Source organism: Macrotis lagotis, chromosome X (genome assembly GCF_037893015.1).
Source record: "Macrotis lagotis isolate mMagLag1 chromosome X, bilby.v1.9.chrom.fasta, whole genome shotgun sequence".
In the NCBI taxonomy this organism is placed as follows: Eukaryota; Metazoa; Chordata; class Mammalia; order Peramelemorphia; family Peramelidae; genus Macrotis; species Macrotis lagotis.
The window spans coordinates 352,614,507-352,641,529 of NC_133666.1; the positions used below are offsets into that span (position 1 = coordinate 352,614,507).

Here is a 27,023-nt window from a genome sequence, read left to right on the forward strand (position 1 = left end):
ACCCAATGTATAAATAAATGGGTTGTAATATCTCTGTAACTATCTATCATTGTTCATTATCAGTTGAGTACCTGTTTTTTGTTGTTCATACTTTTAAATCAAGAAAAAGACAAGTTCCTAAGAATAGTATTTTTTTAATTGTGGGAAAGTAACATCTTGTTTGTCCTTATGTTTTCTTCCCAAATAGTATTTGGTTTGAACTTCTTTTCTTTCCAAGTCTACTTTTTTGCACCATGATTTTCACAACATTTCATTAAAACTCCAACTTCTTCATTTGCTCTTTCAGACTCTCTTTCTGTCTCAAGTAATGATGCCAGCCCTCCTGCTTCAGTAACATCACTCCAGCCCCATATGATTGGGGCACAGAGTTCTCCAGGTCCCAAGCGCCCAGGTAATACCCTGAGGAAGTGGCTTACCAGCCCTGTGAGGCGCCTCAGCAGTGGGAAGGCAGATGGTCATGTAAAAAAGCTTGCCCATAAGCATAAGAAGAGCAGAGAAGTCCGTAAGAGTGCGGATGCTGGCTCTCAGAAAGATTCGGATGACAGTGCTGCTACTCCACAAGATGAGACGATAGAAGAGGTTAGTATCCTGCTTTGAGCTATAGAGCAGCACTCAGATTTACCCTAGGAAATTAAAAGGCCTTAGATTCTTATTTAAAGTTGTGGTACAAATGTTTGTCTTATGATTGAATTACTTTGATTCTCTTCCCCTTTACATAATAGTACCCAAATCAGTTCTTCATTATATTCCTCCTGGTTTTCTACTGGTAGAGCCTAGGTGAGTGCAGTGTGAGCAAAGAACAGAGTGAGTATCCAAGCAGTTGCTGCCATTCACCATGTTCACAACCAATTACATGGTTTTTGCTGATAATAAAAGAGGCCAAGTAGCTTATTCCAATATATGCAACAACCATCATGTCTACCTTAGTAGTAATTCTAAATGCTGGTGTCCCTTTTATCCTCCCCAAATTTAGCACCCAGTTGGGGTTAGAAGTTGCTACACAGTCTTGCAGAAAATTTAGCAGTCTATCAGGGTTTATCATGTTTCCAGATTCCCCATAGCACTACCACATGCTGGCAGAATTTTTCAAAGAAAGTACTAAGTTTTATTTGCTTTGTGCTTTTTGGTTTTAATAGGAGGATGCATGGAATGTCTTCTTCCTGTTTTATTTTGTTTTCTCAACGTATATGCAATCCCATGGGGAGAAATATCCAATCAGTTTTCTGTGCTAGCCCAGTAGCAAACACTACATCATTCCCCTTCATGAAAAATAAACATACTTAAGTCAGGAGATTTCTCATTTCCCTTCCTCCTGAAAACCAAGAAACTCCACAGGAAAGAACAGTTAATACCTATTTAATCTAGTCCTGCCATCCTCGGCATTGGTGGCATCAATACTCCCTACCTTGGGAAATCTTGTTGTCATGGACAAAAAGATAATAATTATTATATGTGGTTTCCCAAATCCCTCATAAGCTTTAATGAAGAGGAAAGGATATAAGGGGTGTATCATTTAATTTCTTTTTTGTACATATGTACTTTCTGCTGTAGATTTTTCCCATATGTGTAATTATATCATTGACTTTGAATAGTGCTTGTGTTTCTTTAAATACTTGTCTCTCTTATAAATTCACTTACCAATTAAAATAAATAAATTCACTTACCAATTATGTCTGCCTAGTAGCCTATAAAGACCTAATTTTGCAAAGTTTAAGACAATGATAATTTATATTCCCAATATGTAGTCTTTACTATATTTTTTCCTCTCCAGTCAATATTAATATTTCCATGAAATTTTAGCCTAACAAGGTTGATCCTTGGGATTTTTTTATGTATTGTATTGAGTACCCACTGATTCCCTTCATAGTGTGACTCCCTTCAAAAGAAACTTTGAGTTTCTGTCATATTTGCTATATCAGGTGCTTTTGCTTAATAGATATTTGATGGGAATATATCATTTGAAGACAGGGCAAAAGAATTTTGAGGAATTGACTTATATGATCAAACAAAATGTATCAAAAAAAAAAGAAAGTTAGAAATCACTTGATTACTTCTTCCCTTATCTAAGATAATGAACAAGAAAATGTCTGGTTTCAAGGAAGAGGACAAAACTGTCTTTCTTCTATATTTCTGAGTTTCTGTCTTAGTCCACTGTTCCCATGTGACCTTTAAGCATTTCAGGAATTATCTGATAAGGACAGAAGTGGCCCAGTAGGTCATGAAGATTTTTTCCCATTTTCTTGCAGAGAGGTCGGAATGAAGGACTAAGCAGTGGCACACTCTCCAAGTCTTCCTCTTCAGGAATGCAGAGCTGTGGAGAAGAAGAAGGGGAAGAAGGTGCAGACTCAGTTCCCCTTCCACCACCAATGGCAATTCAGCAGCACAGCCTCCTTCAGCCAGACTCCCAAGACGATAAGGTAAAAGGATGGAAGGTTGTTGCCTTGGAAGTCAGGTTAGGACTATTGCATCTGAGCAGGGATTGGGCTTACTTGGCAGAGGGATTGAGTATAGAGCCTTTGTAAAATCACCCAGAAAGACAAAAGACTAAAGTAGTGCATGAAAGAATTCCATGCAAATTACAGCAACTCCAGAAATGCATGGGTTGATTTCCCCTTCAGAGAAAGAAACTTTGAATGTTTACCTATAAAAAGTCCACAGATGAAATAAGAAGCAGCATATGCACTTTTAATGCTGGCCTTTATAGGTTCAAATTGGTTATCCATTTCTCAAGTTTCAGGTACAGATGCTTAACTCATGATTAAACTAATTTGATTCTATTCCCCTTTATATATAACACTACCAAATCATCCTCCTCTTATGTTCCTACTGGTTCTCTGCTTAGAGAGCTAGGCTACTGTGGTGTGGACAAATTGAGGACCTTTTTAAAAAGGTTCTTGATTTACTAATATTAGTTCATTTATTCAATGTAATTAATACAGTCTTTTAACAGAATAAAGTGGAGTCTATGTGAAACTTGCCTAAATTGCTGATAATTCAATTCAGGAAATATATTTTTTCTCATTTTGGTTGCATTTCACCGAGACTTGGATAATGCTATATGTGGCTTTATATTTCCAAAATGAAATTGTGGTGCTATTTGTTTGTTTCCTTTTTCCACATGCCAAATCATTAGTCTGTAGAACTAACAAACTACTCCCAAATCTTCATTTTGAGAGATTGCTGTAAGAGTACAGAAATGTACCTAAAATGTTTTACCTTGAGTGAATTCACAGGTTATAAAGCCATATAGGGGTATTTTTCATATACTCTGGTACAATCCAATCACAAAACCCTAAAAAAAAAAAAAGCATATTAAAATGGAAACTTGATGAATACAATTTGAGTGTTCTCTCCTATTTGATCTCCCATTGTGCTGCTTAGAATTTTCAAGTGTTGAAAACCGCAATATGAAGTTACCATTTTTCCCCCAATGGGTTGTTGGGGGAAGGGGTTGTGGTAGTAACTAAAATTCTGAGAAAAGCAGATGTTTTCAACAGTTGTGTTTTTTTCCCTCTTTTCTTTTCTATCCTTTTGCCCCCAATGATTATCATCATCATCACTAAAGTAGTCAGTTGCTGGATTGCCACATCTTTTGCTGTACTGTGCCTAGATCAATTTCCTGCATGTTTGCTGAACTAAGACCTATAACAATCCAGTCACTGACAACTGCATCTCCAGAGAATAATTGCTGAGGCCAAATTGCCAATCTAATCCAAATTTGGACTTTTTTAAACCACATTTCTTTTGGAATTATTTCTCCCCTTCTTAAAATCTAGTACAAGTTAGGAAAGCTACACGTCTTAGGAAAAAAAAAACTTTGTAAGTTAAAGGATTTAGTTTGAGTTTGATTCCTTTGACCTTTTTGTGCATGTCTTGAGTGTGTCCAGGCACACATACATATTTGTGTGTTGGGTGAAAGGAAGGGGGAGGAACTGAGGCAAGACACCATGTAGCCATTTACACATAATATAACTAAATATGCAGTTGGGCCATGTTGTCTCTCTGTATACCTCCAAGTTGAGTAACTATCTTCATTAATGTTATAGGTAACTATTTTAAAAGGAGAAAAATACCTATTTAAATTTGTTTTCTAAATAGCAATGGTTTCCAGGCAGTATTTTCTTATATTCCTAATCATCTTTTTTTCTCCATTTAAAAAAATCATTATTCTTCTCTTTGGTAGAATCATTTATTGATTATTGTATTTCATTGAGTGAACTTGCTAGAACCTTATTTTTTTAAATAAAAGTATAGAGATGTTTCTAGACAGCTAGTATATTATCATGTAACTAATTTTTTGTTTTGTTCTGTTTTCTCCTTGTTTTTGTAAACTCACTGCAGCACTATGTTGATTTGTGTTCTGTGTCTGCTTTGGCTCAATTTCCTTACCTTTCCATTTGAAATATTTTCCTTTCCTTCATTCCATATTCCTATTTCATTAGAACAAACCAACTTTTATCATCCAAAGTGCATGTTTTGATTTATATATTTTAAAGCATCATTGTAAATGTACAAATTTGTATGTGTCCATTTTGTCCAGGAACATATTTTTGGGACAGCTTAACCTCTATTGCATGCATCTGTGCTGTCCTTAATATGAAGTGAGGTTCATATTACATACCCTTTTCTAGTTTCCAGTTATTTAATGATACAAGTAATCTGCAAACCCACCATGTTTGCTAATTACTGAAACTGAACTTAATGGCCCCTTACCCAGACTCCTTTGCTGTCAACTCCTTTTACCCTCAGTTCTAGCCATAAATTGGCATCTTATCTATAGCTTTTGAGGCCAGAGATCTTCTGTACTCTGCAATAATCACTGGGGAAAATGGATGGCACAGAAAATGGTGAGCTTGTTCCCCCCTCTCTTCCCAGTCTGGTCAGTGTGCCCCAGCTCCTTTTCTTCCTTGTATTTATCTATTTATTTTGAAGAATTACAGTAAATGTACTTGTGGTCATTTTCCTCTTTTTCTAGTTATTCAAGGACTTGTACTTTAGAATGTTTTTAACTTAACTTATCATGTACTGTACATTTTTTCCTCTTATATGTTATGCAGGAATCATAAAAAAAATTAGACTAAAACTATTCCCATGCCCAGTTGCTTGTTTAAAAAACATCATGGATTTAGACTTCCATTTAAAACAGACATGGTCTGCTTTCCATATGTATCCCAGATCAGGATTTGTTTAATATTTCATGTCCAAATATTGTAAATTGGAAAGGATGACTTTAAATAAATAAAAAAAGAATAAAACTTGTGGATTTTTCGTCTGGAATTACTTTTAAAAAGAGACATTTGCAGAAGGAATCATTGTGTGTTGAGTGACTAAACTAGAAGCATTTCCTCCCTCCCTCCCCTTCCCTTTCTTCCCCTTTTTCATTTTTCCACAGACATCATCTCGGTTATTGGTCCGTCCCACCAGCTCCGAAACGCCCAGTGCAGCAGAGCTTGTCAGTGCCATTGAAGAACTTGTGAAAAGTAAAATGGTAAGCCTGGCTATAAGAGTCTCAAATGTCTTATTGAGGGAAATATATCCAAATATAGATTATCTCTAATCTGACACATTTCTTTATCAGGAAATGCATACATAAGATGCAACCATCTTTTATTTCTAAGAATGATTGTCATTTTTGCAGGTCCCACAATAATTTGAAGAGATGCTGTACTTTAGCTGTACTGTTACTGTTACTGTACTGTTGCTGAAGAACCAAATAGTCATTCTCTATACCCCCAGATAATTTTATGCCTTCATCTGTTACAGATATTTCTCTATTCAATGTTTAAAGTCTTTCCTTCCTGAGTAGAATTAAACTAATTAATATCTTACTATTTCGTTAATTTTTCCTACCTAAAAGACAGTCTATTAACAAGCATTTATTAGATACCTACTATGTGCAGCTAGGTGGCATAGTGGACAAAGACTAGGGCTATGGTCAAAAAAGTTTGAGGTCAATCCAGCCTCAGACATTTACTTGCTGTGCAACATTGGGTAGATCATTTAACCTCTGTTGACCTCAGGTTCCCTCATCTGTAAAATGGGGATGATATTAACATTTACCTTCCAAGATTTTTGTGAGAATCAAATGAAATAATAATTGTAAAGCACCCTAGCACTTAGACACACAAATTAAATAATGATTGTTCTGAAGTTTATATTCAATGAAGGAAAGCAATGTGCATATGTAAACAGATAAAATATATTCAAAGTAAACAAAAGGATAATTCCAGGAAGGACTCATAAGCCATTCTGGAATCAGCAAGGACCTCATGTAGAAGCTGTTGTTTGTACTAGCTTTAAAGGTTACTAGGAATTCTAAGAAGCAGAGGTGAGGAAATAATTCCTTCCGTATAAGGTCAACAGACTAGGATTGCAAGAATGTCTCTGACATTGTGGATCTAGGTGTATGAAAGGATGAAGATACCCTGACAAGTAAAAAAATTGGAAGAGAAACATTTGGAGGGGCTGCAATGAGGGTGATAAATTCTATTTTGAATATTTTTTGCCTCTGGTACATTCAGTTCATAAAAATCTATGTAGTAGGCAATATTAGTAATACATACTTATACTCAGCTTTGAGTATACCTTTGGTGTACCTATGTTCCAATACTTTAAAAATTAAAAGTACTTTAATTTTAAGATTAAGAAAATCATGTTTCACCAAATAAATATAACCACAAAGATAGAGATTGAGGGATGATGTGAGAAAGGGAGGAATCAAAATGATTCTATGAAAATTTGAGAGTAGAAAGAATACTAACAACTAATTGGCAAAATTTTCTTCTTCTCACCCTCAATTTACACTTAAAATCAGGGAGTTGGACTAAATTATTTTTTAAGATCTTTTCAATTTAGAAAATCATATTGTAACAAAGTCATTTCGTTCACTTTTACTTTAAATACATTAGACTTAATTTTTTCTATTTAAGTCATTTCCAATCACCTTTCAGTTTTCTAAGAACTTTAAGCAATACAGCAAGAACTGTTCATATGTAGTGAACATTTACTTTATCTGAGACTATCTTCCACTTTCTTCTCATAGATAGTCATTTATATGCTGCCATATTTTTAAAATGAAAAAACCATGAACCCAAATGTGGCTTAATTCCAAACAACATCTCCCTCTTCCCCTCCTTCCCATGGCAGGTTAGAAAGCTTCCAATGACAGGTGACTCATCGTAATGCTCACAGGATATTCCAATATCCTATGAGTCTGAATCACTGCTTTATGTAATCCCTTGTGGTGGGCTTCTCATCACAGATCTCAAATCACTGCTATTCATTTTCTTCTGGCTGATCTCCTAGGAGGTCATTTCCAGTGTGGCCATATCTTTTTGATTATGTAGATTGAATGGATATGTCCTATAAAAAACTGCCTATGATATCATCAGGGTGTGGTTAATTTCCCAAGTAACCAACATTCAGGGAAACTAAAACTTGAAGTTTAGCAGCCAAGATTCATACTATATATCAATTTGTCCCAAGAAACTCTTAGTTTACTGCAATTTCACAGAATATTAGAGATGGAAAGGATATTAGCTTCTAGTACAAGCTCTTCATTTTTCAGAAAAGGGAACTGATAGAGCCAACTCATTTTTTCTGACTCTTAAGTTCAGTTCTCCTCATCATCATGATGTGAAACTTTGCTTTGCACTCTTTAAGTATTTCAAATGTTATATCATTTGATCCTTACAGCAACCCTGGGAAGTAGGTGCTATTATTATATCTATTTTATAGATAAGGTAAATGATTCGCAGAGAGGTTACATGACTTACTCAGGGTTACACAGCTCACTTACTCCAAGTCCAGTGTGCTATCTATCCACTTGGTGGGTGGAGACAGTAAGGGCAAAGTGACTTGATCAGGATCATACAGCTAATAGTTTGAACTCAGGTTCTCCTGATTCTAGGGCCAGTGCTCTATCTACTGAGTCACCTAGCTGCCCCCCCCCCAATATTCTTGACCTATAAGAGATTTAAGATGAGTGAGCACCAAAAATGGCAAAAGTAAATATTGTTTAGTTATAGTGCCTTTTAATGACACTGCATTATTTAGTACCATCTCCACAATAAACCTGTCATTCCTCCCCTCTTTTAAACTGAATATACAACCCTAGTAAGATATTCTTCATTTTCCTTGATTATTGAAATAACCTTCCCCACTCCAAATCTTAACTTAAACTAGCGAGCCACATTGCTTTTGTTCAGTCATTTTCAGTCCTGTCCAACTCTTCATGAACCCATTTGGGGTTGTCTTGGCAGAGATACTGGAGTGGTTTCCCCATTTCCTTCTCCAGATCATTTTACAGATGAGAAACTTAGGCAAATAGTGTTAAGTGTGACTTAATACATGTTCACTCAGCTAATAAGTGTCTGAGGTCAGATTTGAATTTATCAGTATGGGTCTTTCTGAATCTAAGCCCAGTGCTCTATCTACTATGCCACCTAACTGCCCATATATAGTGCAGGCACTGCTAAATTTCATTCATTGTTGGTTAGTTGACCTTGCATATAAGAAAGCAGATACAGCTTTCGTGTAGTGCTTGATCCATTGTATAGAAAATACAATAACATCAAGTTATCACATGTCTAGTGGCATGTTTCAGTTTTGCCCCTTTTCTAATGCAAGCACTAAATAAGATTTTAAGATTCATTCAGGAACTTAGTTGCTCCATCCAAAATAGGCCTCTGTTCCTTTCTTGCTAAAGAAACAGACAGCAGGATAGTCTCAAGAGTCCCATATATGTGTAAAATAAACCTTTTTTTTCTGAAAGGAAGTTAAACCTTACAATTTCTATTATCACTGGCTTTTTTTTTTCCTTATCAAATCTTCTCTCATGACAGGAAACTCTCCACATTACCATCTCCTGCCACCATCTCTATTCAGAATTTGTCTTCTCAGGGACTTTAATTAGCATGAGTGGATACAGTGGCTATCCCCAGTGGAGTCACTCTAGTTTCTTCCTCTGTATCTAGGGAAGGGTCTGGCATGTTTACCAGATTGTTGGTTTTCCTTTCAAGTGGATGATCATCCTAATGAACTTCAGCTGTTTCTCTGTAAATTCAGATAGCCTAAAAAGACCAAAACATTCTCCCATTTATTGTCCCAGGCTTTGGTGTTTGTTCACTCAAAGAACTCTTAAGGCTTGGCCTGCATGAATCAAGATTTGTTATTTAGGGTAAACCTCCTACAGGATAAGCCAAGTTATACTTATTCAAAATAAATCTGAGGCAAACATAATTTCTCCAACTGACTAGAGATAGAGATACCTTCTTCAGCAAAAACAACACCCATTAAAGACCTAACTCCTTCTAGTTCCATGAGTTTCAGGTGAATAAAATTTTACTGTATTTTCTTTTTCGTTCTGAAAACCACCATAATTGTGATTGCAAGGCTTAAGAACAAAAATCCATCCTTTTGTCTTTTAGGATAGAAGCATTCAGTTTGCACTAAAGGTCTGAGTTAAAGCATGATAGTCATAACAATGAATACTTTAGTTTCTGTGATGCATGGTGTCCAAAGAGAAATAATGTCACAAGAATGAGTATGTTGTCTTCTGTACCTTTTTAAGTCAATCAGACAATCAACAAGTAATTTCTGAATGCCTTTAGAGAACTGTGGTCATTGTAAAGGAAAGTAGAAGAGAATTTTTTCCTATCAGGAAGACAGAATTAGCTCACGTGAAACAATGAGAGAAGTATCACATACTAAATGTGGAAGTCCTGGTTATAGTGCAGAGGTAGTTTAAGAGGAGGAAGAGAGCAGTGTGGCCTGAAGTATTAGGTGGAGGTTTGAACAAACCAGTACTCAAAATGACTGAGGGCCTGATCTAGTCTCTGTAGCTATAGAAAACATGGACAACTTTCAACATTTTAAAATTAGTGCATGCAATGTTTTTGCCAAGGTTTGCAACCAATGAACTATGCTTTTCTATTTAGGTCACATTGCACATTTCTAAAATGAATAATCATAAGCTCTCATTTGTCAGAGAAATAGCTGAAAAGAATTAACTAAAATTGATAAATATCTCATGAATCCAAAAATAATAGGTACTAGAGCTGATTGAATCTGTCTACTGTTTTTTCATCATTTATTACAAGGCAAATTTTATTAATTGGCAAGAGTTTAGGTGTCTGTATATTCCTCCTTTTCTTCTTTCTCTGCCTGCTTTCAATAATTTTTCCTGCCTTGTTTAAAAATGTAATTAAGTACATTTGTTATATAATTTCTGACCTAATGAATTTTCTTGTGATTTTGGTTAATAATATGTTAAAGTCAGTATAACTAGTCAATAAAAGAGAAAAAGCAATGCTACTAATAAATATTCTCTGTCATTGTTCTTTGGGGTTTAGGCACTGGAAGATCGACCTAGCTCTCTCTTAGTAGACCAAGGTGATAGTAGTAGCCCATCTTTCAACCCTTCAGATAATTCCCTCCTGTCCTCCTCTTCACCCATTGATGAGATGGAAGAAAGAAAATCCAGCTCTTTAAAGAGACGACAGTAAGACTGACTTTATTTTTTGAAAAATTATTATTTTTTAGTTTGTAATCACAAAGTTTTTGCCCATTTTAAAAAATGTGATTGCTACCATCTTGAATTATGACTATTAGAGGCCACAAAGTTTTCATCAGGAATCAAAGCTTGAAGTATGTGGGAGATATTTGGTTTTTGCTTTTCTTACTTAGAAATAGGCCTCCTTCAATTCCCAGGATATGTTGTGTCTACCTTGACAATTCTAGAGAATTCACATAAAAAACATTTTTTCCTAGGGATATTATCATTATAGTCATTTATCTTAGATAACTGCTGCCATGGGAAAAAAAGCTTCAAAATAATAAGATCTTTCCGAGAAATTAAGTAAAATTCTTCATTTATGGATATTTAGTAATTTTTTCAGATCAATTCAGGTTCTATTTAGTAGTCTTAGAAAATTTATTTCAATTATAGTCTATAGATTATAGAGTTGATAAATGTTACTAAGGATGCACTTCCAAGGAGGGAAAAGGAAGGTAAACACACACTTATTAAGTGCCTACTATGTGCCAGACTCTACTCTACAAATAATATCTCATTTTATTCCAAATGGTATAGTCAGAATCATAACATCATATTTCTCAATTTTGCTCTCATCTTCAGTTTCCTATAAAAACTTAGTGTCACTAGGCTGTTAAGAAAACAGTTACTTTGTTTAATGTTTGCTTTAACATGACAATTTTGAAACAAGTCATTTTCCAGTCTCTTTTTGGCATCTGCCTTCTGGTACTTTCACTGTGAATCTGGATTTCAGTGGGATACAATTAAAAATGTGTGTCTGTGAATGTAAGTTCATTAAAAGCTTTCTATGTATTTATCACAGTGTCTCCTTTGGGCTAGCTATTTAAACTAATAGGTTATTCAGGACATAGGAAACTTTAAAACACCCATTTTCAAAATTTGGGTATTAAGAATCATCTATTTTTGTAAAGAAATCAACTATAGCTAAAGTTACAGAATTTCTATTTAACACTATATTTCTCAGTCTATAAATGTTGTCTTTGTTAAAGGTTTTTTCCCTTTTTTACAGCTATGTCCTACAGGAATTAGTGGAAACAGAGCGGGACTATGTACGGGACCTAGGCTATGTGGTTGAGGTATTTATATATTTATACTTATATATGTATATATGTGTCATCAGTATTTTAATTATGTTGCCAACTGAGTAGTTTTTTCCCCCTAAGCTACCCAAAGATGTATTATGTTAAAAAAAAACCAACAATTTAATATTGGTACTTTCCACAGGTTTCTAAAAATGCTATTATTCACAAAAAAATGAACAGGTTCTTCCAAGACATATATCATATTAGCCCATTAGATTTTAAAGCTTAATTTAAATTCTCTTGTTTAATCTGCAAGTATACTTTTTTCTTTACTTTTTGACCTATTATTTGTTACCATTTTAATTATGGCATCTATTATCAATAAATTTTTATTAAGCCACTATGTCTAGACCCTATGCTAACATGAGAAGCTTACCTTTATACTCCTTGCAAATGTTTTTGGTAAAGCAGAAGTGGCAATATTTTAAATTCCTCTGAGCCAAAGTATGCCATAACTACAGATCTTATTCCATCTTTAACTTAATCCTTGTATTCAGGAGACTTTGTTCAAAAAAATAGCTTGAGAGCAGAACAAATGATATATCATTACATGAGATCAGAACTTGCTCAGTACTTCATGTAGCTGACATTTACTATGGTTGACTTAACCAGAAATATCATTCTAATTAGATTAAGAGCTATTTCTAAAATGAATCTAAAGCCCACTTCCATTGATTTTATTAAATATCTATGATTATGTCATGAATATTTTGACATAACTCATTATGATATATATATATTTTAAGTGTCATTTCAGAATGGGATATTTGCCCATTACTTGGCAGTGTTTAGGTATATGTTTCACCCAAGCCACTATTTTACTAAAAGTTACAAGAAACTTTTTCTGTATATGGAACTATGCTATGTTGTTATGGTATAGGTATGTGTATATCATATGTATCTATATATCTATATATGCATATGTGCGTGCATACATATAATACATGAGAAATTGTGCCAATTATGTGCATGTTTTGCCTTTAGTACAATTTTAACTTATTAAAATGAAAGAATGGGAATTTTAAAAGAATTTTTGCATGATGAATTCTCACAAAGTTCATTTTAAGACCATATCTAAGCCACATGTTTTTTTTGAATTGAACTTTAAAGATTAATTAGATTTCCTACCCCTGAAGACCACCATTCATGGTTTTAAATCCTCATTATTTCAATTATGTGTTATTTAGGCTTATTTGAAGTGAGTGTGAGTATTTGTTTATTTGAGTCAAGTTTATAATGTTTGCTTCCCCACACACACACATAATGAGGATTTGTCTTTTTTTTTTCAGATTTGTAGAATTTTGCAAATTTCTTAAATGAACTTTGATCAATATTTATGAAACAGTCTGAGATCAAAATCATGAAAAATAGTATTAAACAATTTTGTAGTTTATTTTCAATGCGCGTTATAGCTACATTTCATTGTTGCTTTTATTTTTATTTTAAATGCTGAGACAAGGCTTTATTTTGCACTTAAGACTGATACAGAATAAGCACCAAGTCATTTTTTTATAAGGGGAGGGATTTTGTTGTATTAGTAAGTAAGTCATGGCATGAATTGAAAATGAGTTTTAAAAAGAAATCTCCAATTACAGGGATACATGGCACTTATGAAAGAAGATGGTGTCCCTGATGACATGAAAGGAAAAGATAAGATTGTATTTGGCAACATCCATCAGATTTATGATTGGCACAGAGAGTATGTATAGCATAATCTATTTCAGTTTTTAATTAAGTAAATTTAATTTCTAATTAAATAAAAACTTGATGCATGTTGTTTTATGTCAGATAAATACTGATTTACTTTATTTTGCTAACTGACTTGTATTATAAGATAAGTACTTTTTAGATATATTGCAGTGAAAAAAGGATATTAAAGAAAGAATGATTAGTTGACTGTCCAGTTGCTTAGATATGAACTCATTTTGTTTCTGTGCCTCTTGAGAGTCACCTTGAGTCTGGATTTCATTCTCAGCTTTATAGGTTCACAAGTTAAGTTTTATTAATTCACATAGGGATAATTAGAATTTGAGAAACTGATTCATGCTAACCCAAACTCATAAATCAGAAGACAAATTTATTCATTTATAAAAACAAATAGCTTAATTTAAATAGTGGGACAGCTAGGTAGCACAGTAGATAGAGTCCTGGAGTCAGGAGTACCTGAGTTCAAATCTGACCTCAGACACTTACTAATTACCTAGCTGTGTGACCTTGGGCAAGTCAGTTAATCCCACTGCCTTAAATAAATAAGTTTTTTTTAATTATATGGTGAATCAGGATTTACATAGCTCTTTCTTCCCAACAACCTGTGGAAGTGGGTAATGTAGTGTTAAATCCATTTCATAGATGAGAAAACTGAACCTATTAGTGATTTGAGATCACAAAACCAAAAACTTAGTTTGGATTCAAAGCCTTGTCTTCTGATTTCAGATCCAGTAGCCTCCCTTCCGCATTTATAATTTGTTATAACTCCCAATATAATAGGTGATAAGTGATAAGATATAAATGAATTCTGGTTATTTGTACAGAATCTTCCCTCCAGATGTTTTAGTTCATTCACTAGCCCCAAATATAGATTTAGAAGTATCTCATTTATCTCATATTTGGAGAAATGGGAGTTGAATGTTCTTAAAGGACATTTTTCCATTCTATAAAAGCCTGATATAAATAGCCTTTTCCACTCTGGAGAATCTTTTCTTTCAGTCAACACTTTCTAAATGGTTTTGATTCCATAACCTATTAGTAAATAATTTTTTGAACCTGAACCTCCAATATCTATGCATTTGCTTATTTATAATATCTACAAATGTACAAAGTTAGGTAGACTTTATATACAAAAGGTGCTTAATAGGAGCAGCTAGGTGGTACAGTGAATAGAGCACAGTACCTGGGGTCAGGAGGTCCTGAATTCAAATGTGGCCTCAGACACTTAATAATTACCTAGTTGTGTGACTTTGGGCAAGTCACTTAACCCCAACACCTTGCAAAAACCTAAAAAAAAAGAAAAAAAGGTGCTTATTATATTTTCAGTGAATGGATAAAGGAGAATGACGGGTGTCAGTTCAGAGACCAAAGTTTATATGTGTATATTTGCCTAGGCTTTTGATTATATGTTTTCAAAAAAGACTTATCAAATTCATGGCTTATATCTTTCTTTACCCTCAGTCCTAAAACTGAATTGTTTTTAATAAGGCACCTACCTTTTGATTAAAATAGTAGATTTGGAATCAGAAGAGCTTACCAGCTATATGCCCAAGTTAGTTAAATTCCCACAGCCTCAGTTTTCCCATCTACAAAAATGGGAATAAGTCATTTACTTCTAAAACCTTAAGATTTTTTTTTTTATTTTAAGAAAGTGATTTGAAAGCTATAATGTGCTGTAAGGGTAAAACCTGTAATTATATATTAGTGTCATAAATTTCAATACTTTATCTGAGACTTAGTTCAATAAGTATAGTCTGCTTGACTTGAGTATCAGTTTCCTCATCTATATGGGGATGGGGATAATATGGGGATAAATTAGGATAATAACTATCTCACAGAGTTATTTGGAGGCTTACTTGAGATGATATGTATAAAGCACTTTGCATACCTTAAGTATCGAAAAATAATAGCATGTGAGTTATAAAATACCAAAAGAAAAATTCTAATGGAAAATATAAATTGTTTTATTAAAAGGGTGTAAAAAAATTCTGTATCATAACTATTACTTTGAAAGAGCTAGAAATGAAACTAAAAGGCTGCTGATCCTAAAATTACTCAGTTATTGGAATTTAATTTTGATCTTAAGTTGGAGATATTCTTTGAAAATGGAAATTAATATAGTTAATGTATGTCACACAGACTTAATTAACATTTCATAGCAGTTATTATCTGGATTGGTCCTTTATAAAACTACCAGTGGGGGGGCGGCTAGGGGGTGCAGTGGATAGAGCATCAGCCCTGAAGTCAGGAGTACCTGAGTTCAAATCTGGTCTCAGACACTTAATAATTACCTAGCTGTGTGGTCTTGGGCAAGCCACTTTAACCCCATCGCCTTGCAAAAACTAAAAATAAATAAATAAATAAAAATTAAAAAAAAAAAATAAAACTACCAGTGGAAGAAAAAGATAAATGGTAGTATTTCTTAAAAATATATTCTTTGAGCTGCCAATTGATCTTGAAGACTTGGGGATGTTTAACCTGGAGAAGAAAAGGGCAAGAGACATAGTAACTGTTGTCACATATCTAAAAGGCTGTCATATGCAAGAGTGATTAGCAGGATTCATTCATCTATCAAGTAAACCTAGAAGCAGTGAATAGGAGTTTGGGGAGCACAGTATAAGTTATTGCTATTAATGATGGATACTCAGAAGTACAACAACTGCCTCAGGATAATGGGAACTTCCTGTGGCTTAAGGTCTTAAAAGCAGAAACTTGTCAAGTTGTAGAGGGAACTAGATGAACATTCTGGAGTCCTTGCCAAATCAGAAATTTTGTGATTTTATGATTTATTTTTTACAAAAATGTCATTCAACTATATAATTACCTGCCTCTAATTGAAAAGACATCAACATCAGAATGAGAAGATAAAAGAAAGTGGTTTCATTCAATTGAACTAAAGAAAAAAAGGTAACAGGTCTAAAAATGTTCTTCTGTAATTCATGGTTTCTTTCTTAGATTTCTTAATTTTCTTTATCTCCATTGTACCTTAACAATTTTTTTATGTGCTAAGCATTGATTCCATTTTACATTCCTCTTTTCATTGCAAAAACAGGCAATTTAAAAAATATTAGCCAAAAGGTGCAGTAATATAAGATGAAGAAAAACACAAAATTGGAAAGTCAAAATGTCCTGAGTTTAGTGGGCAGGTAGGTAGCACAGTGAATAGAGCATCAATCCTGGAGTAAGGAAGACTTGAGTTCAAATTTCACTTCAGATACTTGATATTTACTAGCTGTGTTGACCTTTGGTCAAGTCACTTAACCCCACTGCCTTGTAAAAAAAAAAAAAGAAGAAGACCTGAGTTTGATTCCAGCCACTGATACTAGTTAAATGACCCTGGTCAAATCCCTTCAACCTTCACCAGCTTCATCTTTCTTAAGAAGTATCATTTCATGGGAAGAATCTTGAATCCAGAGCTAGACAATCTTGATGAAAATCCTGGCTCTGCCTTTTCTACAGTAGTGACTTCATAGAACTTCCCAGCCCTGGTTTCCTTTTCTTTAAAATGAGTTTAGACCTGATACTTGATAAGATCCTTCCAACTCTACACCTGTGATCCATATTAATGACCTTATTTGGGCAGAGCAAGTCAATAAAGCATTAGTCTCCCTCTGTTTCAGCTTCTTTTTGGGAGAATTGGAAAAGTGCCTTGAAGATCCAGAAAAACTAGGATCCCTTTTTGTTAAGCATGTAAGTACCGTGTTTCTGTTGATTTTCATTATTTCTTCAAGTAATATAAATGATTATTAAAAACTTTAACAAATTAGTGATAAGATCAAGTAGGGAATAAAAACACATTATAATGAAAATAAAATTGAAATAATATAGGTTTAATGTATTGAGATTCACTTATTTAACACAAATATTTTCAAAGCAAGTTCAACTTCTTTTTATAGGTTTACAAGTTTGTAATAATTTTTAAATTAAATAGAAATTTAAGTCACTGACTTATCTTTATAGTCAACCAGCAGATGTCCAAAAGTTTCTCTAAATACACTACAAAAATATAGACAATTTCTAGATGATTTTTAATGAAAATTTTACTTAGCCAGCATATGTAATTTATTAAGATAGTATTCCCTAAATAAACAAATCTTGCTTTTATATGTATACCATAACCCCCCAAACATGTCAGATATTAATCTAACAGTTTTAAAAAAAATTGTCTTTATTTTCAAAGGAAACTACACAGATGGAGTCTCCTAATGTTCCCATAGTGCTATCAAATTAAACATTCAGTGTCCCTTAATATCTCATGGCAAGAAATAGTGCTATAAGGGGAAAAAAATTAAGAACCACTATGTCTACTCCCAACTAGGTCCTTAACTAGGTCAGATCAAGATTTCATCTTGGGGGCGACTAGGTGGCGTAGTGGATAGAGTACCGACCCTGGAGTCAGGAGGACCAGAGTTCAAATCCAGCCTCAGACACTTAATAATTACCTAGCTGTGTGGCCTTGGACAAGCCACTTAACTCCATTTGCCTTGCAAAAAAAGATTGTTTTTTTTTCATCTTAATCAGGAAGAATGTGTCTTGTATTGATGTTTTCTGATTGTCTTCCAATACCAAATATAAATGCCCTAGTGATACTTCATTATTTTCCTTGATTGGCTTTCTTACCTCCTTTAGCACAAATGATCCACTTGATTATCAGTTCTTTCATGGTACTATCTCTTATCATTTATGCTTATTAGATTTTCCAGAATTAAGTGACTGACTGAGGACAATGAAATTTTGGTTACTTGGGACTTAAGTAAATGGTTTCTACTGTAAAACACTGTTATTTTTAAAGGAGTCTTATTAATTGAGCAGAGACTATGTAGCTAATGGGAAATAGCAGGACTGAGCATTACAATGGATCTTTAGAAGAGTAACATGTGGAAAACATTAAAAATAAGTTTGGCTATTCACACATGTCATCTAGTCATATGATTTAAGAATAGGAAAATGTTCTTGTTCCTGGTTTGGGCTTATTTGCTTATTTCCTGACTAATCTCCACACTCTAGTTCTTAAAGATATTGAAATATATTTTTCTAGAGTTCAGAAGTTGTGAGCCCTCTCTCAGGAGGTTAGGGAAACATTTTACAATATATTAGCTATGTTTATTTTTTCCCCTTATAGTCCCAAGAAAAGAAAAGACCTTTCCTTCATCCCCCTCCCAGTCATCCTAGTGACACTTTATCTAATCTCAGAGTCACAAGTACTCTGATATTTCAAGAAGAAAACAAATCCAGCACTTATTTATATATATATATATATATATATATATATATATATATATATATATATATATCACAATACATAGCATTCTCAATTAAACAGTAAACATTTATTAAGTACCTACTCTGTGGCACACACTGCTAGTTTATTTGTACTTCTGAAATATCTCTATAGCTTTATTGATACAAAACTTTATTTTTTAAAATCATTCCTTTTTAAAATGTTAATCTTTCATCTAAAACTGGTGCTCTTTTAAGCTGACTTGTTTACTTTTCTTAAATTTAATTCACAGGAGAGACGGTTGCACATGTACATAGTTTATTGCCAAAATAAACCAAAGTCTGAGCACATAGTCTCAGAATATATTGATACATTTTTTGAGGTAAGTCACACAAAACAGGCGAAAATCATGAGCCTTTAGACACATTTGAACCCAAAACTCTAATTAGCATTTTCCTTACAAAGTTAAGTTAAACCTCAGAAGACTAGGTTTCAGTCTGAGTGATATAAATATTGCTGCTGACTTTCCTTCTTAACAAAAGAATCAAATGTTAATATAAACCATGATGCTTGATTTCAGAATGCATATTTAAAAAGGAGTCACCACCAGTCTTTATCTGAAGGTTTTCTATCTTACCATGAACTCAAAATAGCAAACTTAATGACTTTTAGCCCCTTTCTGCAGTTCAAATAAAACTGGCTTACTTCCAGTCAAAAAAGAAATCCATTCAAAAAAAAAAAAACAGCTACGTAAGCCTAAGTGAATCATTTTGAACCACAGCTTCAAAAAGTGTAGAGTATGAAACTTTAGGGATTCTGAGAATTACACTAGTTGAATTTAATGTGGTTCAGAATGAAATTTGTGTGCAAGCAGAGACAGTCTTGCCTGTTTGAAGTTGACCTTTCTTACTGTAGTCATTACTGAGGTAATCATTAAAAACCATATTTAAGACTTAAATGAACTGATACAAGAGAATATTGTACCCAGCAAACAGCAACCTTGTGGGATGATCAGATATAATCAACTTAGTTCTTCTCAACAATACAGTGATCCAAGGGGCAGGTAGATGGTGCAGTGGATATAGCACTGGTTCTGGAATCAGGAGTACCTGGGTTCAAATCTGACCTCAGACACTTAATAATTACCTAGCTGTGTGGCCTTGGGCAAGCCACTTAACACCATTTGTCTTGCAAAAACAAAAAAACAAAAACAGTGATCCAAAACAATTCCAAAAGATTCATGATGGAAAATACTGTGCATATCCAGAGAAAAACCTATGAAATCTGAATGCAGATCAAATCATACTATTTTAAGTTTTTTGGTTTTTATTTTTTTCTTTTCACATTCTTTTGTTATTTTTGTTCACACCATGGCTAATAAAAGGATATATGTGTGACACGATTGTATATGTATAATCTATATCAGCTTGCTTGCTGTCCTGAGGAGGGAGGGAAAAAAATTTGGAACCCCAGATCTTACAAAAATGAATGTTGAAAACTATCTTTACATGTAATTGAAAAAATAAAATACTATTAAATGGGGAAAAAACATTTAAATCAATACTTAACACTTTTTTGTTTTTTCAATCATAGGATTTAAAGCAACGACTGGGCCATAGATTGCAACTCACAGATCTGCTAATAAAACCAGTACAAAGAATTATGAAATACCAACTGTTACTAAAGGTGAGACCGCATTGGATGTCCTTCTAAGGAAATCAGTAGGGTTTAAAGAATTCACTTGGGAAGATCGTGACTGGTCCTAGAAAAAGAAATGTTTGAGAGATTTTTGTTTTCTTTAAAATTGAATGAGCAAGGGGACAGTAGGTGGCACAGTGGAGTCAGGAGGACCTAAATTCAAATCCAGCCTCACACACTAAATACTTACTTAGCTGTATGTACTTGGGCAAGTCACTTAACCCCATTGCCTTGAAAAATTAGAAAAAATGAATTACAAAATTGAATAAGTGATAACTAGCACTTTTACGGAGTATTTTACTGATGCTATCTCATTTAATTCTCATAAGAACCCTTTGAATGGAAGTACTATATTTATACCCTCTTTAGAGAGGAAGTTACTGGGATGGAGAGAAGTTAAATGATTTGTGCAGTTATACAGTTAAGTGAGAACGAATTTGACATCAGATTTCCCTGGATCCCAAATCAATATTCTACCTCCTGAACCCATGTAAGGAAGGAGAGATGAAAAAAAAGAGAGGGAGGAAAGAAGGAAGGAAGGAAGGAAAAAAAGAAGGAAAGGAGGGAAGAGAAGGAAGAGAAAAATAAGGGAAGAAGGAAAGAAGTAGGAAAGTTTCCAATGAGACCATATGTTTATATTTTCTTTGCAAATTAGTCAAATTTGCAAAATAGTAAAAAATCATGCATTAAGCATTTACTCTAAATAACAAGCATTTAGTATACAAAGACAGAACATGATTGCTGCTCTCAAGGAACTCACATTCTAGTAAGGGAAACAAGATGTGAACAACTCTACACATAGGAGAGCTATACAGGATAAATGGAAGGTGTTGTACAAGTGTATGGTATTCAATATACTTTAAATGGATTTTGGTTCATCTTTTTGCCACTAGCTTTAAGAGTCTTTGGCAACTTCTGTCTCCTGCTGCTGTTTTCTTTTTATTGATAAACTTTGATTACTTTAAAATTCGAAGTGTGAATAAGAGTAATATTTTGTAAATTTACATAACAAAACGAGACTGCAGACTTAGGGTTTTTCTTCCCACATTTTTATGATGTGGCAACTTTTACTGTGAAAGGACAAATAGCATTCATGAGGAATACATAGTTTTTCTTGGTTAAAATAAGTACAGTTTTCTGTTATCTCTCATTTTAATGCTTTTCAAACACAGAAAGAGTAAACTTCATTTTAGGCATCTAGGTGAGGCCATGATTAAACACTGAACCTGAAATTAGGAAGATCTAAGTTCAAACCAGACCCCAGATGTGTCACCTTGGGCAAATTGCTTAACATCAGTTTGCCTTAGTTTCCTCAAGTATAGAGTGGAGTCAATGTAAATAGCACCTACCTCCCAAGGTAGAAAGACCAAATGAGATAATATCTATAAAAGAATTAGAACAGGGTAAGCATATAGTAGGCATTACATATTTGAAAGCTTTGATAATAGTGTTTTGTGGTGATGATGCTGATACTGATGATGATGATGATGATATCTGCTTTTGACTATAGACTCTAAAGCTCTAAATCTAAATAACTTTCCCTTTGCCTTATAGGATTTCCTCAAATACTCCAAAAAAGCTAGTCTGGACACAACAGAATTAGAGGTATGCCTTTTTTTTTAATCCTGGGTTTTTCTTCTAAGTTTGCTGACTTCTTCACACACAGATTAGTTTATGAATTGTCCAGAAGTTTTTTCAGTCACTGATTGAATTATTCTAGTGTAGCTACTTATTTCGGGCACATTTGGATGAAAGAGTGTGTGTGTGTGTGTGTGTGTGTGTGTGTGTGGCTATGTGTGGCTGTGTGTGGCTATGTGTGGCTGTATGTGGAAGGGTGGTGAATGGGGGAATGAACAGAGCTGATTTTTAATTGTTTATTTCTTGTATATTTAATTACTAATTGTTGTATGATACTTTCTCCAAAAAAGTATTAATAATCAACCTTTGCTTTTCTTCCCCCTCCCAACAGAGAGCTGTAGAAGTCATGTGTATAGTACCAAAGCGGTGCAACGACATGATGAATGTTGGTCGCCTACAAGGATTTGATGTAATGCTTGATATTTGTCTATGAACGATTTCTGTGACTATCTTTTTGTCTTAGATTGAGGTCATATTCCCCAAACTAGTCTTTTATTCCAGGCTTCTGTTCCTTGACCTTTCTCTTAGAATTTTCTTTTGACTTCTTTTCTATTCATTTGATATTTTCAGTTGGTCTCTAAGCATTTATAAAATGCTTTGTATGAGCCAAAACAAAAAACAAAAAACAAAAAAAGCCAAAAGATAGCTTCTTCCTTAGGTCTATTGAGGGGAACCCGCCCTTTTCAAATTGGGCCAGTGTGAATCTGAGGCCCTCTGCTGTGCTGTCTCAGAGCTGGGTTGTCCTTTTTTTTTTTTAATCCCTAGTATTAAATGCCCAATATCTTGTGTAGATTATTTTCTGACATTTGTATTTCTAATTATCAACCCCATATGCTAACCAGTCCCTTTTGTGGTTAGCAACAGTTGTGCTTTAGGGCTGAGCTGTTGGGCCCTTGATTCATCTTAAGTCCTATAAATTTCTCTTCTAGACAGCTTAAACAAATAACTCATTCTTTACTCTGGCATTCATAGAGAATTTGAATTGGGTTGTGTTTTTCGGGGGGAGTGGATTGTTTGTTTTTTTCTTTTCCTCCACATGAAGAAGTGAGGAAGTTCTTTTCCCTGAACTGGTGTTTTTCTAAAGGAGAATATATATTTATTTGCATTTCTCAAGAATTCTGTGTTAAAAATTTTTTAAGTATAATATGAGTTTCTGTTTAAATAAAAGCAGTGATATATGCAAGGGTTCACATGTATATGGAGGACAGTTCTTTTTTGCAGCAGAAGCCACTTTAATATTGAGGATTATGTTTTTTGAAAAAATATATAGATTAATTTTTGTCGCTAAAAGTAGAGAAGGAACATTGTTTCATTTTGAGAAATTCTAATCAAAATTTAAATCTTAACTTGCTCATTTCTTGTTTCAGGGTAAAATTGTAGCCCAGGGTAAGCTGCTTCTACAGGATACATTCTTGGTCACAGACCAGGATGCAGGTCTTCTGCCTCGCTGCAAAGAGAGACGTGTTTTTCTCTTTGAGCAAATCGTTATATTCAGTGAGCCACTTGACAAAAAAAAAGGTTTCTCCATGCCAGGATTCTTGTTTAAAAATAGTATCAAGGTAATGTGTACTCACATGTGTATCAGGGAGGGGGGGAGATGTGTATACATTTGTATCCACAAATGCTATGAAAGCTACTTTGCACAATATGACCTATTTTTTCTTCTTAGTGATATTTATACCTTGACCCTTGAACTTTGACAAAACATTAAGTACTTCCTTTGCCTATGTAATAAACCTATATTATGATTATGCATATGGTTTAAACCAAAAAATTATACTCATTTTATTTCAGTAACTTTAGATTCCTCTTTTTGTACTTCTCTCAACTGTAATTATTGTCTGAATGGATGATTTATATACACAATCAGTCTGAAATTTCCATTCCTTTTTTCCATCATGAGAATACCTAATTTTAAATCATATTTGTGTCCCCACCCTTTAAGTGTCATGCAAAAAAAAAAAAACAAATGTGCATTTGAAAAATGAGGATTGCATGGAATGGTGTGTACCTAAATGATAATAATAATAAAACTAACATTTATCTAGTATTTAATGCGCCAGTCATTATGCAAAGCATTTTACAATTATTATCATATTTGATCCTCACCATAAATCTAGGAGATAAGGGCTATTATTATCTTCATTTTACAGATGAGGAAACTAAGACACACTGAGCTTAACTGACTTGTCCAGGGTCTCACAGCTAGTATCTGGGGCCATATTTGAGGAGGTAACTCCAAGCCCAGTCCTCTAACCACTGTGTCACCTTAGTTCCTACTTAGGCTATTGCCAGGTCCTTACTTAGAGTCTTTGTAGCCAAATAGAAACTCTAAGAACCTCCCTTCTAAACCTGAGATGTCTTCCATTCTATGAAGAAGCAACAGAATGGAATTTTATGAAATGTATTCCAGATTCTAAAAGAATAGGACCATTTCAAGCTTTTTCTTTTGAGGGAGAAGAGGAAGGTTCACAAAGCTTAACTATGACAACTGGATCACACAACTAATTATTCTTTTTTTAATTGGTGTTTCTGACTTTCATAGAATCATTGAATCCCAGAAGCCTAAAGAAGAGGTAGGAATGATGATGGATAGTGTATTGGATTTTAAAATCAAAAAGACCTGAGTTCATATTCTTCCTCAGATACTAGGTGTCTATGACCCAGAATAAGTCATTTAACCTTTTTTTTTTAAAACATCAATTTCTCATTTGTAAAACAGGTTCTTGGATTCAATGACTTCTAAGGTCCTTTCCAGTCCTAAATATATGATCATTTAAACTTAGAAATTTTGAAAGTTACCTAGTCCAACCCCCTGCTATTACATGAATATCCTCTTTGACATCCCCAACAATTGGTGATTCAGCCTTCACTTGAAAACCTCAGAAATTCAGTATTCTCTTTATGAAACAACATGATCTATTTTCTTATAGCTAAAATTATTAAGTTCTTACAATGGGCCAAAAACCACCCATTCATCCTCATTTTGTCCAGTAGAATTTTTACCCAGTAGGCTCAATCAGAATAAGTCTAATCCTTCTATATAACAGCCCTTCAAACATATGAAGAAAGCATTAATGCTACCCCACCCCCACCCCACCCCCCTGTCTTTTCTAATTCAGGCTAAAAATCTATAATTACTTCAATCAGTCTGTCTTTGGCATGCTCTCAAGTTCCATCAATATCTTTTCCCTCCTGTAGAAATATTCCAGTTTGTCAGAATCTTTGAAAATATGGTACCTTGGATTGAACATAGTAACCTAGATATGATCTGATCAAAGCAGATCATTACCATCTCCATACATTCTAAAGACTATCCATTTCTAAGTCCTATTTAAACCATATTTTGGCTTCAGAGAGCCATTATTGGCAGAGTGAACAGAAAACCAGCCTTAGAGTCAAGAAGACCTGGGTTCAAGTCCACATTTGACTCCTATTGGCTTCATGATTCTGAACTAGACTCTTAATCTCTCATTCCCCACCCAAGTCTTTAAGATTCAAGTTGAAAAAGTGTTGTTGACTATTAGTGGAAGAAATTCCCTCCATAGTTTCAATGACTGATTCCCTTTATCACCTGACAAAATAAAAATAAAACTCCAATCAGTGACCATAGCAAATACCTTAAAAGTCAAGTCTAGATATATTAGATTATGACTCAACAAGAAAAGTAGTACTTCATATTTGACTTTTGATTAAAATATTCTTGAAACAATGAGGAACAACCCCTTTTGAACAAGAATTAATTTGTAACAAACCATTTTCTTGTAGGTGAGTTGTCTTTGCTTGGAAGAAAATGTGGACAATGATCCTTGTAAATTTGCACTGACATCAAGAACAGGGGATGTCGTGGAGACCTTTGTTTTACATTCCTCTAGTCCAGGGGTCCGGCAAACATGGATCCATGAAATTAATCAAATTTTGGAAAACCAGCGCAACTTTTTAAATGGTAAGGCAATTATTTTTTTTTAGAATAGTTATATCTTTTCCTTCTCACCATCAACATACCTCATTTCCTTCTTTCTGGTGTCTCTTAGAATGTGAATTTTTCTATCATAGCTTTTTGGTTGGTTAGTTAAGTGAAGTGAAACTGTCCGTTGGAATTCCACTTCTAATAAAAAAAATACTGTTTGGTAACCCTATAAACCTTGTAAAAGTGCTGTAATATAGGGAAGATTCACGATGTTGCTAGGTGCATGAACATTTAAAAGAAATAAAGGAAACTGGCTAAAATCCAGGGTGGGGGTGGAGAACATCTACAGATTTGGAAATGGAGCTGGAGAGTTTTGAATTCCAACTGCTAAACTGTATTTCCAACCCACACCTCCCATCCTCTGTTAAGAAACAAGAGCTGGTATTGTCATTCTTAGGGAATGAGTTATCAGGGAAGAATTACAAAACAACTAGAAAGAAAATGGGTCCTGTGAAACACTAGCATGGCCCTAACTTTGATTAGTGATTAACTGATTCAGTGACCTAGGGTTACAACTAACTTCTCTTCCCTTACAGCAAGCTATATTTATAGACAGAAGACTTTTCTAAAACATTTTGTCTTAAGCCCACAGCTTGGAAGATGATTGATTGGCAGAACATTTTGAGCCTGTGTTCTATCAATACACCCAATACTAACAGTGCTGTTTTAAGTGTTCATTCTCATAATAATGCCACCTCCACACTTTGCATCCTACATAAAAGTGGAGTAAATAATCACTCAGCAAAATAGAAAGGACATTTAGCATCTTTGACTAAATTGTGATGTTGGCACTTGTAATAAAATTTTTATTAACCAGAGTGTCGTGTCCAGACTGCAGATCTGGAATCACTCTATTCTAAAGTTCTTTTGCTTTTATAATTAGAAAAATTCTTTATAGTAGTCACATTTCAGGGGATTGATGGTAGTAGCATTATATAGAAATACTTAGTGTGTAACATTTAGATCATAGTATTATTGACTGAACTGAATGGGACCTCTGATGATATTCAGATCCTTAACTGTCACTTGTGGAAAAGAGAGAATTGCTACCCCAATTGCAGGCATGAATGGGCCATGCCACTAAGGCATCTTGCTAGCCAGACAAAAACTAATAGGATATTTTAAAAGCAGTTTCATGCTCTGAATACATTC

The 27,023-nt window shown here is 34.1% G+C and overlaps 1 protein-coding gene across 6 annotated transcripts in view; it reads left to right on the top strand.

Annotated features, from left to right (window-relative positions):
• Window positions 1–27,023, top strand: part of TRIO (trio Rho guanine nucleotide exchange factor) — a 600,806-nt gene that overhangs the window by 549,701 nt on the left and 24,082 nt on the right. For all 6 annotated transcript variants that reach the window (XM_074199605.1, XM_074199606.1, XM_074199601.1 and 3 more), the window contains 13 exons: window positions 287–579; window positions 2,247–2,417; window positions 5,393–5,488; window positions 10,353–10,501; window positions 11,565–11,631; window positions 13,233–13,336; window positions 16,965–17,034; window positions 18,858–18,947; window positions 20,159–20,251; window positions 21,818–21,868; window positions 22,233–22,310; window positions 23,269–23,460; window positions 25,670–25,847. In XM_074199605.1, the coding sequence (XP_074055706.1) occupies window positions 287–579; window positions 2,247–2,417; window positions 5,393–5,488; window positions 10,353–10,501; window positions 11,565–11,631; window positions 13,233–13,336; window positions 16,965–17,034; window positions 18,858–18,947; window positions 20,159–20,251; window positions 21,818–21,868; window positions 22,233–22,310; window positions 23,269–23,460; window positions 25,670–25,847 (1,632 nt within the window). The remainder of the gene's footprint in view (window positions 1–286; window positions 580–2,246; window positions 2,418–5,392; window positions 5,489–10,352; window positions 10,502–11,564; window positions 11,632–13,232; window positions 13,337–16,964; window positions 17,035–18,857; window positions 18,948–20,158; window positions 20,252–21,817; window positions 21,869–22,232; window positions 22,311–23,268; window positions 23,461–25,669; window positions 25,848–27,023) is intronic.